General features: G+C 44.7%; 1 protein-coding gene across 5 annotated transcripts in view; it reads left to right on the top strand.

Moving 5' to 3' along the window:
- unc13bb (unc-13 homolog Bb (C. elegans)) overlaps nt 1-13,948 on the top strand; it is a 565,742-nt gene extending 551,794 nt beyond the window's left edge. For 4 of the 5 annotated variants that reach the window (XM_078219471.1, XM_078219470.1, XM_078219469.1 and 1 more), the window contains 3 exons: nt 1,718-1,810; nt 7,624-7,783; nt 12,698-13,948. In XM_078219471.1, coding sequence (XP_078075597.1) covers nt 1,718-1,810; nt 7,624-7,783; nt 12,698-12,983 — 539 coding nt within the window. In that variant the 3' untranslated portion in view covers nt 12,984-13,948. The remainder of the gene's footprint in view (nt 1-1,717; nt 1,811-7,623; nt 7,784-12,697) is intronic. The other variant, XM_078219466.1, reaches the window with a different exon arrangement.
- The last annotated feature ends 5,201 nt before the right edge of the window (nt 13,949-19,149 follow it).

Genomic DNA, 19,149 nt, shown 5'->3' with positions numbered 1-19,149 from the left:
TTAATTTCCCCTTGAGCCTTGTCAGCAGTTTCTGAAGCGTTTATTATGAATGAATTGACTTTACACAAGCAAAGTCTTGTTTGACTTGACGTTTGCTGCACAAACTTAGATTTCAGCCTCATCAGGTCCAGTATTACAAACAATCCACCACTTGTGTTTATATTTATTAACATAAATGGAGAGACTATCTTCTGGAGGGCAGGACTGTTGTTCACTGAATAAGTCTAGGTTCTGACACTGAAGGAGTGCCTGAATTGTAACTACATGTTCCTGAAAGGAGGGAGAGCAAATTTGAGAAATGAGTCACTGAAAGAAAACAAACTGCCACAGAAATTCCCTTCACAAGACACTTCTGTACAGTCCCAATAACTGGCTAAAGATTAACCTAGATGAAATTATTTATTCGCTCTCATTAGGGAAAGGCATAATGAGGAAAGAACAAAGAATGGAGAGAGGGAAAATAAAAATACATAAATTGATGTTGCTGAACATAATGCTATAAATAGAAAATTGAATAATTTAATTTGCAAATCTATTGTAATTGTTAATCTGATGTAAATTTTCCCTGTCCAAATTTTCTTTCCTTATGTTTTGTCATTCTACTAATTCAGAAAGCAATTGTGGCAACTGCAAAATTTACAATTGACATCCTCATTGTAACCTTCAATATTTAGCATTTATGTGGCTTGAAAAAGTTTGATTTGGCTAGATTAGCTACTTCATTGAAATGTTTTGGATTCTATGTAGTTAAATTATGCACTATGACCTTTAGTTTCTGATAAAGGTTGTTCTAGCATTCAAATAGCCCACTACATGATTTGACTTGTGAAGAACTGAAACTTTTGGCTAAACTAGTTTCCAGGTGTCATAATGGAAAAGCCACTGATTGGCAAAAGCAACTCCATGTCATTTCCAGCAGTGACGGGAGGATTATGCCGAGACAGAGCTGACTGCAACCAGGATACAGTGAATAATGGCTGTCTCATAAGATGAGCATGTTATGAGTTCTATCTTAAAAATGGCATTAACTTTAATAATGTAACCTGAAACTCTAAAGTAAATGGGTTTGGATCTGTTTCTACCAAAAATGAAGTATAGTATTTCCTAAATGGGAGAAAAATAGTTATTTCTACATTACTACAGTAATGAAAACTATGTAAATGTTATGCTGCCTGGAGTCAACACCTATATGTGCAGGATAGTCTGCATTTGTGAATTAGATCTTCAGTTAGCAGAGTATCTTTGTATTCGACTCTTTACTTATTCCCAAGTCTTCATATTTAATTACCTTTTCATGCCTTAAAACACAACTCCATGCAAAAGTCTTTGAAGCAGTAGATGGAATCTACTGGATCTAAAAGTGAATACACAAATCAATAGATACTAGCTATATATTGTTGAACGTTACATGAACCCAACTAAAGCAATAGTTTCCTCTGCCAGTGGTTTCTTACCTCCTATCCTTGGAGTAATCTTTAATTCTTAGTTTTGACCGGTATGTATGCATGAATATGTGGAAATGTTTTGCATGGATGACATCACATCAGAATGTTTTCAAGCATGAAAATCCTTTATTTTAATGGCACAGCCTTTTCAAGTATGTTTACACGGTAATCTGATATGAACGTGGCAATGATATGACTGCACTTACATGTTGTAGTTAAAGAATGAACCTGTAATTTCTATGGCTTACCTTTCCGTTTTAATTGTTAATCAGGCTCTGGTGTGGATGACCCAGTGGGTGAAGTCTCCATACAAATAGATCTTTTCACCCATCCAGGAACAGGAGAACATAAAGTAACAGTGAAAGGTAAGAATTATATCATCAACAGATATTCAATAGAAAGGCATTGGATCTTCCAAAGTACCTAACAAATTCAAACTCCAATGCAGCAATCTGGAGAACCTCATTGACCTACATGGCTTGAGGTTGCTATTTTGCTGGCTGTCAAACTTCAAAGAAGCTGCCTCACATTCCCTCCAGTCACATTAAAAGATGGTAAATTATTAATTGCCTTTCAAAATTACTTCTTTTGGTATCGTTCATTGATCTTTTGTGCAGTTTTGCTATTTAAATTCATATTTTACTGTCAAAGTTAATTCTGTAACTGTTCATTTTTTTCTTTCTAAAAAGTCTAATTCCATTTATTTTCTTGGTTTTAACTTTTCAATTCAGGGAACTATGTGGGGTTACGGAATTAGAGCCTTGGTGGGATTGTGGTTGGTGCAGACTCGATGGACTGAATGGCCTCCTTCTGCACTGTAGGGATTCTATGATAAAGGAAACTAACTGATCTCCAGTGACATTATTCATAAATTAAACTGCTCTTTTAAGGGCAAAAATATATCATGTATACTGGTAGAGAAACTGTCAACGTTCGTCATCGTTCCTCTTCTTAAACTGACAGCAGCTTCTGGAGTCTTGTGCATGCAAAGTTGTACACAGAGGTCCAGACGTTATTGTGCCCAGACTGCAGTCACGTGACATCATTGAACTGATGTGAACTTGCCATTTTATACCATTAGTGTCACTTAAAAACCCTTCAAAAAAGAGTTAATATTTTGAGTCGAATATGACTTGTTCAGAAGAAGTGATATTTAACTTGAAACATTAACTCTGTTTCCCTCTCCACAAATGCTGCCACACCTGCTGAGTTCTTTCAACACTTCCTGTTTTTATATGAGATCCTGGTCGAGGCTCAACATTTTACAGAAATTAAGTTTTTCCTTATCCATAGAGTCATAGAGGTTTACAGCATGGAAACAGGCCCTTTGGCCCAACTTGTCCATGCCGCCCCTTTTTTTAACCATTAAGCAAGTCCCAATTGCCCACATTTGGCCCTTATCCCTCTATACCCATCTTACCCATGTAACTAAACACTTTTTAAAAGACAAAATTGTACCCGCCTCTACTACTACCTCTGGCAGCTTGTTCCAGACACACACCACCCTCTGTGTGAAAAAATTGCCCCTCTGGACCCTTTTGTATCTCTTCCCTCTCACCTTAAACCTATGCCCTCTAGTTTTAGACTCCCCTACCTTTGGGAAAAGATATTGACTATCTACCTTGTCTATGCCCCTCATTATTTTATAGACCTCTATAAGATCACCCCTCAGCCTCCTACGCTCCAGAGAAAAAAGTCCCAGTCTATCCAGCCTCTCCTTATAACTCAAACCATCAAGTCCCAGTAGCATCCTAGTAAGTCTTTTCTGCATCCTTTCTAGTTTAATAATATCCTTTCTATAATAGGGTGACCAGAATTATACACAGTATTCCTAGTGTGGCCTTACCAATGTCTTGTACAACTTCAACAAGACGTCCCAACTCCTGTATTCAATGTTCTGACTAATGAAACCAAGCATGCAGAATGCCTTCTTCATCATTTTGTCCACCTGTGACTCCACTTTCAAGGACCTATGAACCTGTAACCCTAGATCTCTTTGTTCTATAACTCTCCCCAATGCCTTACCATTAACTGAGTAAATCCTGCCTGGTTCGATCTACCAAAATGCATCATCCCACATCTATCTAAATTAAACTCCATCTGCCATTCGTCAGCCCACTGGCCCAATTGATCAAGATCCCATTGCAATCCTAGATAACCTTCTTCACTGTCGACTATGCCACCAATCTAGGTTTAATTGGCAAACTTACTAACCATGCCTACTAAATTCTCATCCAAGTCATTAATATAAATGACAAATAACAGTGGACCCACCACTGATCCCTGAGGCACATCGCTGGTCCCAGATCTCCAGTTTGAAAAACAACCCTCTACAACCACTCTCTGGTTTCTGTCATCAAGCCAGTTTTGTATCCATTTGGCTACCTCACTCTGGATCCTGTGAGATTTAACCTTATGCAACAACCTACCATGTGGTACCTTGTCAAAGGCCTTGCTAAAGTCCATGTAGACAACATCAACTGCACTGCCCTCATCTACCTTCTTGGTTACCTCTTCAAAAAATTAAATCAAATTTCTGAGACATGATTTTCCACTCACAAAGCCATGCTGACTGTCCCTAATCAGTCCTTGTGTCTCTAAATGCCTGTAGATCCTATCTCTCAAAATATCTTCTAACAACTTACCCACGACAGATGTGAGGCTCACCGGCCTGTAGTTCCCAGGCTTTTCCGTGCAGCCCTTCTTAAACTAAGGCACAACATTTGCCACCCTCCAATCTTCAGGCACCTGACCTGTGACTATTGTGATTATCCATTTGTCATTTTCATTTTTTTATGTTTCCATTCTTGTCTTGTCTTTTCCACCAAAAGCATTCCCTTAAAGAAGCAGGTAAATGTTAAGTAGTATGAATCCTAAAAGGACAATTTAGAACATAATGAATGCAGCATTTATAATACTCTAATGTAAAACATTGACTGAAGCACAAGTGTGAAGCAAGGCGGTGATGCAAAGTACGCATTAATCATGAGAACTAAATCAGCAGGAGGTATTTGGTAAAGTGACCACATGTTTTTAAATAAACATAGGTAAATGGGTTGTTTCTCTCCGCCTTCTGCAGATCCTGCACCAAAACTAATTGGTTCTCCCAATAATTCAGTCAGCCCCAATATTTTTCAAATAATCAGTACTTGAGTTCTGCTTGAAAGGTTGGGCTCTATTTTACCAACTGTGTGGGGTTGGGTTGGGGGGTGGGAAGGCTGGAAAAATGGTGCTGGTTGGCATTAGGTGCCTTTTGTCAGTGACAACAAAAGTGGCAGATGGCCTACCCACCCAGAATTCAATGAAGACTGCTAAATGGTCAAATAAAGCCGTCTTCCTGCCTCTAGGGCATTTTGCTCTCGTTGGGAGAGCCCACCGTTGTGTGGAGAGACCACCAAGTAAACTTACTCTGACACCCAAGAACTGAGGCAGAGGAGAGATACAACAGGAATCGTGCATCCACAAGAGTGGTGGTGGAGAGCACCATCGTGCTGCTCAAGATGCACTTCTGATGCCTTGACCGTTCCATAGGTCATTGCAATATCCACTAGGGCGTGTCTCCCTCATAGTTGTCACATGCTGCATCCTACACAATATAGCACTGACAGCGGGGTAACACAGTGGACACTGAGGAGAGTGAAGCAGGACCACAGGCCAGGGTGAGGACTTTGAGGCAAATGATAGGAACATTCAAGGGGGGCAGGGATGCAAAGGATGCATTGATACAGCAAACCTTCAGCTAGACTTACAAGCCATGCAGACTGACTAAATCCAATGGTAATGTCTCACTCGTAATAAAATTTTCCTTCAGAATCCAACCCAGTAATCCAGCACCACTGAAAGCCCTCACCTTACAAGCTGTGCAACATCTGGTCAATGTACAAAGCATGTAGCCAACCCAGCCTATTGAATTGCTGAATATGTTTATGTAACTTCATATTAACGTAAGAACAGCATACAATTATTCCAAACTTATCCAAAAATGTAATGAACACGCCCCTGTTGTGCTTAAGGTGCCTTCAACTTACGCTTGCGAGTCCTGCGCCCTGGTACCCCACCGCCCTCACTGGCAGTGGCATTGCAGGTAGCCTGCTGACTTTTCAGTTGTGGTGGCCCTGATTGTGTTGGGCATCCTTTGGCCACCAGTGCTTGAGTTGACTCCGACTGAGAAGATGTTTCAGATGTTTTGGCATCGTCAGATGCAGCAGCAATGAGCAGAGGGATGGAGAAGTGCCCAGAGAGGAGCCCACAAAGAAGACCGGCAGCTCATCCACCAGCATGAGGTGCATTTGTATTTCTCTGCTGACCATCGATGGATTGGCACCTGTGACAGAGGTTAGGTGTCACATCCATCTCTCACATTGACAGTGACCCCTAGAGGTCACAGCCTGTGTGCTGGCTTGCAGGTCCAAGCGTGACCCCTGGAACCCCTAAAAGCAGCATCCCTGAAGCAGCATCTCCCCTAGAATCACCACTCTCTCAATGGAGGAGGCTGTGTGCTGGGTACTCGGGATCACTAGTGTTCTACATGGACTTGACGTACACCGTGGTACGCAGACCCTCATAGATCTCCCTATGCAACCTGATGGACATATAGCATCTGTTGCCTGATGGATGTCTCCAGAGGCTCATGATCCGCCTCCGACTCAGCATTATCCTGGCCTCCAGCTGTGCTCCTACTGTTGGCGCCCTGGGACCTCTCTGTCTCCGCCACCACCTCACGCGAATGTGATGTGCCCTCACCACTGTGCACTACCTATGATGGTGGCAGCCTAATGCCCACCCATGTGTGAGTTTCTGCATTGGTGTCTGGTACCAAAAGACAGCATGGCACAGGTGCAGGAGCAATGTCCTCCTGGGTGGGTGCCTGTGGGAGGTTCTTGGGATCTCCTGTGACTGGTGAGGCTGGCTCATTTGTGAAACAAGACACAACATTAGTGAATTCAATCATCATTGTCACCATAGATGCTAGGTGACCTGCTGAGACAATGCAGAGATGCTGCATGGTGACATCTGCATTGGAGCTTCAATGGGCACTCTGGCTGGGGCAGCTCACTTTTTGATAAAAGGGGCCCATGAACTCCATTATGCCCACAGCACACCCATCTGGTACCTACACACCTACCTTCATCCCAGACCCCTGTCTGATCAGGATCGTGGGAGCAAGCTCCAGGGCATCATTCTCACTCCTAGTCAGGACCAACAGAATGGGGACTCACCCACTAGTTCAGCGGCACCACATTATTGTGACTTGTCTTCTCCTAACAGGAGACAATAGAACAGCTCATTAGGGTTCTATTTTCCTTGAGGATCATTACAGATGTCCCTCCCCTCACATGGAGACATTTTGTGGGCCATCTCACTGTGGCACACCCCCCTTCCAATGCACTTAAGCCAGTTGTGCTGATGTTCCAGCCTTGGTAGGGCTGGAATATCGTGCCCACTGACCTCGGCAGCCACTTCGCTCCAGGCCTTATTCAGGTGGAGCAGCTTTCTCTTCCCGTCCCTGGGTGGGAAGGACGTTGAACTTCGCACTGACCTCCTGCACCAACACATACAGGCACTTATTTGTGAAATGGGGCCACTTAGCCCACCCGACTGGCCCTCCCATGTTCCATGACCTCCTGGTGCTGATGACATTCCTGGAGAGCAGTCTTCAGCCACACTATGCCCTCGGCCTTCCCCAAAAACCAGGCAGCATTCAGGAAGCTGCCCCTTCTCCTTTTAAACTGCTCACCAGATCTGTATTGGACCCAGTGTGTTCCCACCTAAACCCACACAGAGACCCAACATGCTCAGTTGGCCTTGATTGACCATCTAATGTAATATTGCATTAACAACTTAGTCTCAGGCGGGAGCAGGTTTCACATCCTCCCCTGCTCGTGTAGACCTTGGGCGCACCCAAACGTAAAGTTCAGGTCTGAAAATGTTGTGGTTTTGCATGATGTAGTTAAGGTAAACATTGGAATATTTCAATTGCTGGTAATCGTAGTCAGTTTTTCTGCTGAGAATGGTTTATTTCACGTGTTCTCTTTTTGGTGCTTTTGGATGGACAGATTCAAATTTCATTAAGTAGATGTATACTTTGGTTTTATAAAGGGTTCAATGTATTTTCTGGGATTTGGTCTGAGGTTTGTTGAAACAGTTAATTCAGTTTGAAATGATTTATGTTTTACAGTGGTAGCAGCCAATGATCTAAAATGGCAGACAAGTGGTATGTTTCGGCCATTTGTTGAGGTCACTATGATTGGACCACACCTTAGTGACAAGAAAAGAAAGTTCACCACAAAATCAAAGAGCAACAACTGGGCTCCAAAATACAACGAGACATTTCACTTGTGAGTAAATGTTGGTTTTAGTTGCAATATTTTTTTAGCATGATCAGAACTTGTACAGAATCCGACATAAAAAGGGAGAAACAAAATCCATGTGAAATAACAATTTTTTGAAAATGTTTAGTCAGAAGAGGATTGAATCATTTTAAAGGCAAAAGACAACGGGCGGAATTCTCCGAACAAAATTTTACGAGATTTTTTTCTAAGTGTCAGATGGGTGTGAAACTGGGAGAGTTCGAGATCAATTTTTTTGGGGGGGGAGTTTTCAGGCTCAATCTTATGCAATCTGTCTACAAAATTTTGGACGGGTCAGTTTCTGGCCAGAGAGGCTGTGGGTGGGGCTTAACGCAGCCTGTAGAGGGCGGTAGTGCCCTTGTGCAGACCTCTGATGCTGCACATGCGCATTAACAGTCGCAGTGGTCTGACAGACAAAGAGAGAAAGCTGTCAGGCAGCTGAGAGCAGCTGCACACCCCCCCCATCCTGTGGGGCCCCCGGCCCGGAATGCAGCCCCCGCCAACCTCCCGCCACCCAGACTGATAATGACAACCCCCCCCCACCACCACCCAGACAGATCGCAACCAATCCCGCCGCCCAGACCTTCCCCCAAAGATCGCAGCCTCGGCACTCCCCCACCGATTGTAGACCCCTCGCCCTCTCCCACTGATCGCGTGCAGACTGGCAGCAGGCCCCACCCACCCACTGGCCCCAGCCCCTGGCACTGCCCCCATTGGCCCTGCCCACCCCTGGCACTGCCTGGTGGACATTGCCCAGGTGCCATAAAGGCAAGCAAGCCCAGACGATTGAGCGCCAGGCTCGCTAAACACATTGAATGAACATTCAAATCAATTTAAATAAATTAACCAACCTCTCGCCCATTCCCAGCGAGAGGCTGACTGCGCCGGAAATCCGGCTTCCGTAAAATCCCGACGTTCGCAAAAACTGGCACCATTCGCGCTAATCGCTTTACGCCCAATTTTATGGCATTTTCCCGCTGCAGAACAGGCTTAAAGTGGCTGTAAAATCCTACCCTAAGTGTTAAATCCATGTCAAAACTGGAGTAAATCACGCTGGTTTTTCTCAGCGGGAGTTTCAAAATGAATCTCCCACACTGTACACTGCAGAGTGCACTAGCGTGATTCACTCCAGAGTTCAAGGGTTGGGTCCTATTCCCGATGGAGAGGCTGGCAGTACAGTGCTGAGCGGGCCACTGCACATGCACCAATCCGTCAGCGCCGAGATTGGCACATGCGCAGTGGCCCTGTCTGCTGGCCTCCCGATCGCTGGCCAGCCCCGTGACCCCCCCCCCCCCCCCCCCGCCCCCTCACCCATGGCCCGATCGCTTGCCCCCCCCAAGCATGCTCGGGCCAGCCTCATCATCCTCACCCCCGCCCCCATAGTCCCGACCCCCCATCGATCTTCTCTGCAGAGTGGCAGCAGAACCCCCTCACCCCCACCATTCATTCCCTATTAGGCCTTGCCCCCTTGGCACTGCCCCATACTTGATGGTGCCAAGGTGCCCCCTGGGCATTGGCACTTCGCCCCTTGGGCAGTGTCAGGGGGCACAGGCTGGCACTGCCAAGTTGCCAATGACCAGGGGGCACCATTCCTCCCTCCACCCATTGTCCGACTCTCTGGGAGGCCCCAATTGCCCCCCCCCCCCTTCACTCCAGCAGAGTCGGGCCGCTAGCTCACCGAAAGTGGGGAGCACCAGTAAACCCCACTGGAGTGAAACACTCTGGGGGGGGGGGGGGGGGGGGAGAGGCTAATGGGCCGGGAAACTTCAGTCCTGGGCTCACTAGTTGTACTTAAAATATATTTAAATTGGTATTTAAATAATTTATGTGAGAGTCGCCCCCCCAACATATTTAAAAATTATTTCATGGAACTTCATGCTGACTGGGCCAGCATTTGGTTATTGCTCATCCCTATTTGCCCTTGAGGAGGCATTTTAAAAGTCAACCACATTGCTGTGGATCTGCAGCCACATGTAGGCCAGACCAGGTAAGGATGACAGATTTCCTTCCCTAAAGGACATTAGTGACCAGATAGATTTTTAAGACAATCGACAATGGTTTCATCATCATCATTAGACTTTTAATTCCAGATTCTATTTCACCATCTGCTGTGGTGGGATGTGTAATTAAATGGATTAGCTATGGTAAATGCACGTGGTTGCGGGTTGGGTGGAGAGGAGGCTTCGATGGGATGCTCTTTCAGAGACTTGGTGCAGACCCGATGGGCTGAATGGCCTCCTTCTCCATTGTAGGGATTCTATGGGCTCTCATTACCCTGGTCTCTGTGATACTGGTCCAGTGACAATTCAACTCTGCCGCTGCCAAGTTACATGCCAAGCTTGGGAACGCATGAGTAACAGAGAATAGTTCAGCTCACTTTCTACATTGGAAGATGAGAATTCAAACATACGAGCTAGGAGCAGGAGTAGGCCACTCAGCCCTTCAAGCCTGGTCCACCATTCAGTAAGATCATGGCTAATCTGACTATAACCTCCTGCCTACCCTGAAATCTGCCACAGTCTAACAAGACCAAAAGAAATAGGAACACGAGTAGGCCTTCAACAGTTTGAGTCTGCTCCGTCATTTAATAAGATCATGGCTGAAAAAACTAACACTCATCAATCCACTTTTCCTGACTTCTCTCCATAATGCTTAATTCTCCTACTTATTAAAATCCTATCAATCTCAGCCTTGGAACAGTTCAAGGACTCGGCATCCAGTTTCCCGGGGTAAAGAATTCCAAAGATTCACCACTCTTTGAGAGAGGAAATTCTTCCTCAAATCCGTCTTAAATGAGCCTCCCCTTATTTTGCGACTATTCCTTCCAGTCTCTCACTCTCCCTGAGCAGAAACATCCTCCCAACATTTATCCTGTTTAAACGCCTATGAATCTTATATGTTTTAATCATATCACTTCTCATTCTTCTGAACTCCAAGGAGTATAGACCTAACCCGTTTAATCTTTCCTTATATGGCAGTCTCTGCATACCCGGATCATCCTCGTAAACTTCTTCTGTACTGCCTCCAATGATATACTTTTCCTGAAATAAGGGACCAAAACTGTACACAGTATCCTAAATGTGGCCTCATTAGTACCTTGCATTGTTGCAGCAATACCTCTTTATTGTTATACTCCAGCCCCCTTGAAATAAAGCCAGCATTCCATTTGCCTTCCCTATTATTCTGCACCTGTATGCTAGCTTTCTGGGTTTCATGAACAAGAACCCCCAAGTCCCTTTGTTCGACAGCTTTTTGCAGTCTCTCTCCAATTAAATAATAATCTGCCTTCTCATTCTTTCTGCCAAAATGAATAATTTCATTTTTCCCCACATTGAATTCCATTTGCCAATTTCTGCCCACTCACATAGCCTGTCAATATTTTTCTGTAAACTATTTATATCCTCCTTACAGCCCGTCTTTCCTCACACCTTTGTATAATCTGCAAATGCGGCCACAGAATGCTCTGTCCCTTTCTCCAAATCATTCATGTATATTGTGAAATGCTGCGGTCCCAACACTGAGCCCTGTGGCACTGGTTCCTGACCTCCAAGCTGAGAAAGATCCTCTTATCATTACTCACTGCTTCCTGTTGGTTAGCCAACCCTATATCCATGCCAGAATATTGGCCGCAATTTTCCAATAATAGACTCAGTCCGCGATCTTACAACCTCATCCTGCTCAACGTTTGGCGAGGCAAGGTGGTAAGATCGAGCAGGGAGGTGAAAAATCAGAAATGCGCCCTGTTTTTCACCTCCCCTGATTGTACCGGCCCTGTTTTGCCGGCAAAATTAGCTTCACGCCCACTCATTTAAGTATTAATGACATGAGTCCCAGATGCTATTTTCCGGCCTCACTTACCTTAACCACCTCGCCGGTCAAGGTTCTCCCTGGTCAGAATCACATATGGTCCCCACCAACAGGGACCAGATGTTAAGGCCTTGCTGGGGGGATTGGAGGCCATTGAAGTCCCTGGGTGGTCGGGGGCAGGACAGGATAGTGCCTCCTGCCCCTGCTGGCGGGAATTGCATCCTGGCACTTTTTTCGCACTAAGTACTATAAGATTGCATTTTCAAACTTCCCCAAAAAACGAATCTGAAATTCTCCTGTTTTCTTGCTCACTTGGCACTAAATGTGATTACGGTGAGAAAACCGGAGCGATCAGCAACAGTCTGTTCAGTATGGACCAGACCACAACCATTCCACACTTAGCCATTTTTTGGGAAAGTTGCTTGCTGGTTCTGGTAAGGGTGGGGCTTAAACATGCCAATGAGCCTGGCTGCAAAGCGATCAGGTGCCATTCTGGAAGGGTACCTCGATATCACAGTGCACTGGAGGACCCCCCCCCAAACCCCCTCATCGGTAGTATGTTTCCCCATTCCCTCCCTGACATAGATCACCAGCATCTGGGCATTGGGGCCTGCCCAATGGGTCCCCCTTCATGTTCAGTGCGTGCCCCTCTTCATGACTACCGACATACTCCTCTTCATGCCCCACCCCTTCATGACCCCCCCTTCATGACCACACCATCACGGCCCCCCTTCACGAACCATCCCCCAGTTCATAGCCCATCCCCTGCTCAGACCCCAGCCCCACTCAGGCCCTACCCCCTCGGCACTGCCCCAGACACACTGACAGTGCCAAACTGGGTACCTGCCATTGTTTTGTATAGTTGTGGAAACTGAAAAATTTCAGGTTGCATATTAAATTCAATTCCATTGATTGTTGTAGAGCATCAAAACTATTTGATGACAATGTTGTGATAATTTTTAAAATATACTCTTTCATGGGATGTGGGTGTTGCTGGCTCGGGCAAAATTTATTGCTTAATTGCCCTTGAGATGTCAAATTAGAAAATTGTTCTCAATGTGAAATAAGGTTATTTTTTCCTTCCTCCTTTTACAGTATATTGGGTAATGAGGATGGTCCAGACTCTTACGAACTTCAAGTCTGTGTGAAGGATTACTGCTTTGCCAGAGAAGATCGTATTCTTGGGATTTCTTTAATGCAGCTTCGAGACATTGCAGATAAAGGCAGCTGTGCTTGCTGGTGTCCACTGGGTCGCAGAATTCATATGGACGAGACAGGACTAACTGTTCTCCGTATACTGTCACAAAGAACCAATGACGAAGTAGCAAAAGAATTTGTCAAACTGAAATCTGAATCACGGTCCGCTGAAGAGGGCAGTTGAATCTTGGATTATTTGAGTGTTGTTTCTTATTTCAGTGGCATTGGTCACTGCATTTTTTTGGTTTCTAATTTATACCTCGTGCCAATATGTGCAAGTGTTCAACAAATTCTCTTTTGTAAATGGAACTCTGTGCACTATTTTGTCTTTGTTAATAAGCATGTGTTGTATACCAATCAAAGTATAGATCTTTATGTGAATTTTATTTATTTACAGTAAGCAGAAAATTAAATCATGTTTAGAATAAAAGGTTATTGCTTTAAAAAAAATAGGACGCTTACATTTATGTAAATAATTTTATGAACTGGACTTGAGGCTGTGAGTCCCAGAATATTTTTTCACTTTAATTGAGCACTGTGATACCATCCTTCAGAGTGAGATGTACTACTGAGAAATGGTCAAAAAACATCCTACACTCCATCCTAGTGCCTCAGTTTTTCGTCTCCCTCCCATAGGATTGCCAAAGGACGTCTTTACACTGTTGTAGTTAAAATCACGCATTTTATTTATAGGAATATCGATACTAAAACACTCGAGCTGTTTCCATGAAAATGCATTGCCACGTACAGCAAGGTTCCTGTACGTGAATAGTTTGTGCTTACGGTCTTTTAGCCACACCGTCAAGCTTGAAACTTCCAATAGTTGCGTTGACGCTTTGTGAAACTAATCAGTGTAGTGTAAGTATGAAATTCTGATTTTTTTAAAGCAAGTGTCACTTTGTTACAATATGCAATAGTTTTTAGGAATTTCAAGTAAATTAATCCCGCAATAAGTGGATAGGGATATGGAAGAAAGGTTGACCAAATGTTTATTCCACTATTTCTTTCTGAATAGATTTATGATAAAATGTGAAAGTTATCTTGAATTTGTTACCATTTTGATTTCTGTAATTTCCTAGCCAACTGAAAATATGGTCCTTAGATACTGAATATTTTGAAAATGATTACAAATAACTTTGTGCACTGGTGATATTTGTGGAGCTTCATTCAGGATTGCATGAAATGCTGTGCTTGCATTTCTAATGACATTTTCAGCAACGCGTGTACAAAATAATTTCCTTTGTAATTCACATTCATGTATTTAATATTGTTGGGAAAATTAATATTTATCTCCAGGTGTTGGAATTCCTCAGAGTTCACCCAATCATGTAATTTTGGCAAAGAATCCACACAAACCCTGGAAAAACTAAATAGTGGGGCAATCTTGAGCCCATGCTCGCCATCCATGCGAATGCTGGCAGGGGCTCAAGATCCAGAAGTTGCGTATCTTGCCGATGAGATTTCAATCTCTGATCTTCCTCACCTCTCGCCAGTGATGTCCACCACCTACATGCCCCCTTGCCAGATATTGACCCTCTGACTTCTATGCGTCACGTTGGCAGTTTACAATAGGTTCACCCAGACATGACACTGCGGTGGGGGGTGGGGGTCTCCCTGAGGGTGTAAAGGTAAGTAAAGCCCCTGGGGAAGAGGGAAATGGTCAGGCAGTGGCCTGGCAATGCCTCCAGCACTGTCACATAGCACAGATTGGCATTGCCAGGTTGGCACCATGCCCATTCCAATCTGGTAGTGCCAACCTGTGCCAAGGGGCAGGCCTCAGTGGGAGCCTTATGGGGAGGGGTTAATTTGTATTTGGTGCTAGCCGGGAGGAGTTGAGGGTGCTGCTGATGGTGGTTGGGGATGGGGGGAGGGGAGGGTATGGGGAGGGAGTGGGTGCCAGCTCCAGCTCCAGTTGGCGGGGGGAGGGGGGGGGGGATGGCTGTGAGGGGCCAATGATCAGGGAGTAAGGGGCCAATGATCAGGGGTGGGGGAGCTAAGGGGCCGATAATCGGGGGGGGCGGGGGGGGGTGCAGAGAAGTGCCGACTCCAATCGGGGGTGGAGAGGAAAGCCCCTGAGACCTCTGGGGAGGGGAGGGAGATATATTCATGTTCTGATCAGGGCACCCTTTAAAGATGGTGTCATAATCTCAGTGCAACTGGGTTTTGCCTGTGTGTTGAGGCCCCACCCCCCTGCATGATGGCATGAAACACGGCCCTTTTTTTGGCAGAGTGTCGTAAGATCTGGAGAGAAAACCAATCTGTTTCTCTGAAGAGAAACTTGCCGGTTTTCTCGGCTGAAACAACACTCTGCCATTGTTAAGTAAGATTCTCTCTAGTCTTTGCACTGTTTCTCAAGGGCTTGTGAGGGTATTTCGCCAAAGTTACAGTGGGCAATTGAGAGGGCCCCTACAGAAATTCTAACTTCTAATGTCTCGGCTCTGCAACCTATGCACTGCCACTTTGGAAACCATTTATGCCATTTTTACATAGTCATGTAATGTGCCATTTCTACAAAAAAAGTTACCACAACTAATACAATAAAGTTCCCTGGCAAAGCACAGAACTGTTGTTACTGTTAGATTATCTAGCAGTACTTTGAGACCAAAAGGTTATTCAGTGAGTAAATTTCATGATGTCATAGTAAAACATGAAATCTTAACAAAAGAATACCTGGTCATAGGATTTGGGCATCACTGGCATGGCCAGCATTTTTGCCCATTTCTAATTGCCTTTGGGAAAATGGTGGTGAACCTTATTTTGAATATCAGAAAACATTGAAAAAATTGCAGCCTTGAACAAGTTGGTGAAACACATTATCAAAGTAATTAGTTTTTAAAATATATCCATCCCAAGGTGCTTCAGAGAAATGTTCTCAGACAAAAGTTGACAAGAGAACATATAGCTAAGCAGATGTTAACTGCCAGAATGAATTGACTGCAAGGAAGGAGATCCATTTGTTGGTAAAATTCATTCTACGGTTTTTGAACTAAATGAAACATGAGTATAAATGCTGAATAAGTAACATGCTCAAATAATTGAACTGACATGAGACAGTCATATATAAACTGTAAGATTACATACATCTGGTCAATCAAGTTTAGCTTGATCTTTGTGGAGATGAAAATACAAACAAGTCATGATTTCAGCTAATTTTGGTGATTAAGGTGTTTCCTTCAATTATCCCTGATTCAGACGGTCACAAACAGACCCTTTTCCCCTGAACTTCCTCAATGTCTTTGGCTTTAATGCCATCACAATACTAAATGTGAGTTGGTCAATGCAATTGGTATCTTTAGATAATTCTGTCCAAGGCTTGTTAGACTCACTCGCATATAAGAGCACTATCCTTGGGAATGTTGTGGTTTTATGTCACTCCTGCACTCTGCAAAGGTTAGACCAATATAAAATAGATACTGCAACATCCCTGATCACCTGTACAGCAGAAATTTGTTCGGAAGCTTTTAAGATTTCTGTTTTTTCATGCTATTTTTCCTATTTTGTCTGAGACATGCATTTGACCACTTCCTCCACAGTTCTACAGACTGCCTCTAGATTTTTACCCACACCAGACCTTTCCCTCCATTCTGCCCAACATACCCAGAACAACTTTGGAGAAGTTTGGACATAGTGTTCCATGCCATCTTTATGCAGGATGAGATGGATGTTGAGAAAATAAGGCCGCATGGCAAAACACCCTCCACAGTATCTTATGGGCAGTACAAGTCCTTCAGGCAACACTTGGAGGAGTTCTGTGTATGAAAGATGTGATTATGAAATCTGCCATCACACATCTGTGCAATCTTTGCAAAGAATAGTTTTGCCTGTCATTATGAAAGTGACATCTACCCTGAACTTTTTTGAAATTGCATCTTTTCAAGTTGCCACAGGGGATCCTTGCAGTGTTACCCAGGAGTCACTTCATTCTGTCTTTTAAATCTAGAAGAACTTGTAGGTTTTCCTGAAATAATTCTTTAGACCATTAGTAAGATGGTGCTAAGGGTGCAATTTGCCTCTGACTGCTCTTGGGCTGAAGAAGAATTACTTCAGATGAGGGTGGAGCTTCCCTGAATGGATTGAGAAAAGTGTATCAATAGTTTGTTCTCTCATGTGCCCTAATAAAACCTTTACGGGACTGTGGCATTGTTGCAATGACGTTCCTTTATGAAGAAACATGTATAACTCCATTTGCTGATAAATGATGTACCTTCCCAGCACATCAAAGGAATTACAGAAATTACAGCCCCTTTCCTCAGCCCTATCCCCATAACCTCGTGCATTTAGCATAACCAATCCATCTAACCTACACATCTTTAGACTGTGGGAGGAAACTTGAGCACCCAGAGGAAACCCACGCAGACATGGAGAGAACGTGCAAACTCCACACAGATAGATAGTCACCCAAAACCGGAATCCAAACCTGCTCCCTGGCACTGTGAGGCAGCAGTGTTAACCACTAGGCCACCGTGCCACCCTCAGTGGTGCCTGGGTTTGCATCTGGCCCAACATAATGATTTGAAGGGTTTTTTTCTCTCTTGTCTGTAAAGAGTTATGTCGACTTGACTGAGTAAGGAGTACACACCTCTAAGTTAGAAAGTTATGGGGGGATGATTCTCCCAGTCTGCTGCATTGCTCTAACAAAGGAGACATCAGCGGAGGCCATTTAGCGGGTCCCCACTGGGTGCCATGGCCTCCACGCATCTCCGGCTCCAAGATTTTTGGAGTCATCAGCTTCGTGGCGCAGGATTGATTTAAATACTTCAATTCCAATTTCATTAGCGGGCCTGGGACTAAAGTTTCTGGGCCTGCTAGAGTCTCCCCCACTCCCCCGCCAGGACTGATTCACTCCTGTGGGGTTTACTCCTGCTCCCCACTAACGGGGAATGAGGCCATGGAGGCCCCCCCTCCTCCCAGGAGGTATGGGGTAAGCAGGGGGTGCCCAGGGGGCAGACTGGCAATGCCCAAGGGGAAACCATTTGGCATTGGGCAGTGTCAACGGGGCAGGGCCAGAGGGGGAAGGGCCTGTTGGGGTGCGATCAGTGGGAAGGGGGAACAGTCCTGCTGCCACTCTGCCAGACGATCGAAGGCAGAGGGAGGGAAGGGGTTGACCAGGACTGGCCATCCGGGTGGGGGGGGTGTTGGGGAGATCAGGGCTGGTCACATGTGGGAGGGGACTTGGGGCTTGCCTGGAGAGGTCCAGGAGGCCAGCAATTGGAGGGGTGGGGGGGGGGGGGGGGGTGTCGGAGAGGCAGCGATGCGGGGTTGCAAGGCTGGCCAGCGATCGGGAGGCTGGCAGTGCAGGGCCACTGTGCATGTGCCGATTTTGGTGCTGACAGATTAGCACATGTGCAGTGGCCCGCTCAGCGCTATGCTGCCGCCTCTCTGATGGGAATAAGTCCCGCCCCTGATTTTCAGAGGGAATCCTGCTAGAGCACTCTGCAGTGCTCAGAGTGTGGGAGATTCATTCTGAAAATCCTGCTGAAAAAACCAGCGGGAGTTACTCCAGTTTTCACGTGAATTCGGCACTTAGAATGTTTTTGGGAAAATTGCCCCATGGCCTCAAACTCCTCCGTGGATTTCAGTACATAATGCAGGCTGGATAACAGTGCGGCATTATTGTAAATGTGATCTTTTGGATTAAATGTTAAGCTGCAGCCCTATTTTCTGATGCAAGTGGGCGTTACCGTGACTCAGTTCAAAAAATAACCTAATTAGTCTGGCATATAATACTCCAAAAAATTGAATAATTATTCAACAATAAAAAATTGTTCTATAACTTATTTAACTATGAAGCACCTGGAACAGTTTTTCAGAAGTGTAGTTGAACAAAAATGAAGACTGAGACAAATACAGACATAGTAGAAGTGACCAAAAGCTTAGTCAGAGGATTATCGTAAGGGGGAAAACAGGATTTAAGGAGGGAATAACATTGCATGGGGGTAAGATGACTGAAGGCACTGCTGCTATGGGATGGAAGAAGTACAGAAGACAAGGAATGAAGATTTGGGGAAGTTGGAGGAGATTACAGATATTGGAAGGTATAAAGCCACAAAGGAATTTAAACAAAATAATGAGAATTTAAAATTAGAATATTGATGAATGAGGAGCCAATGTAAACATAGAAAATAGGAACAGGAGTAGGCCATTCAGTCCTTCACGACTGCTCTACCATTCATTATGATCATGACTGATCAACTCAATAGACTGATCCTGCCTCCGCCCACCCTCCATATCCTTTGATCTACTTTGCCCCAAAAGCTATAACACCTCTTTGAAAACATACAATATTTTGGCCTCAATACTTTCTGTGGTAGCAAATTTCACAGGTTTCTTCACTCTCTGGGTGAAGAAAT

The sequence above is a fragment of the Mustelus asterias genome, chromosome 1 (assembly GCF_964213995.1).
Source record: "Mustelus asterias chromosome 1, sMusAst1.hap1.1, whole genome shotgun sequence".
In the NCBI taxonomy this organism is placed as follows: Eukaryota; Metazoa; Chordata; class Chondrichthyes; order Carcharhiniformes; family Triakidae; genus Mustelus; species Mustelus asterias.
Note: the sequence above shows the minus strand (reverse complement) of the source record. Positions and strands in the feature narration are given on the sequence as shown.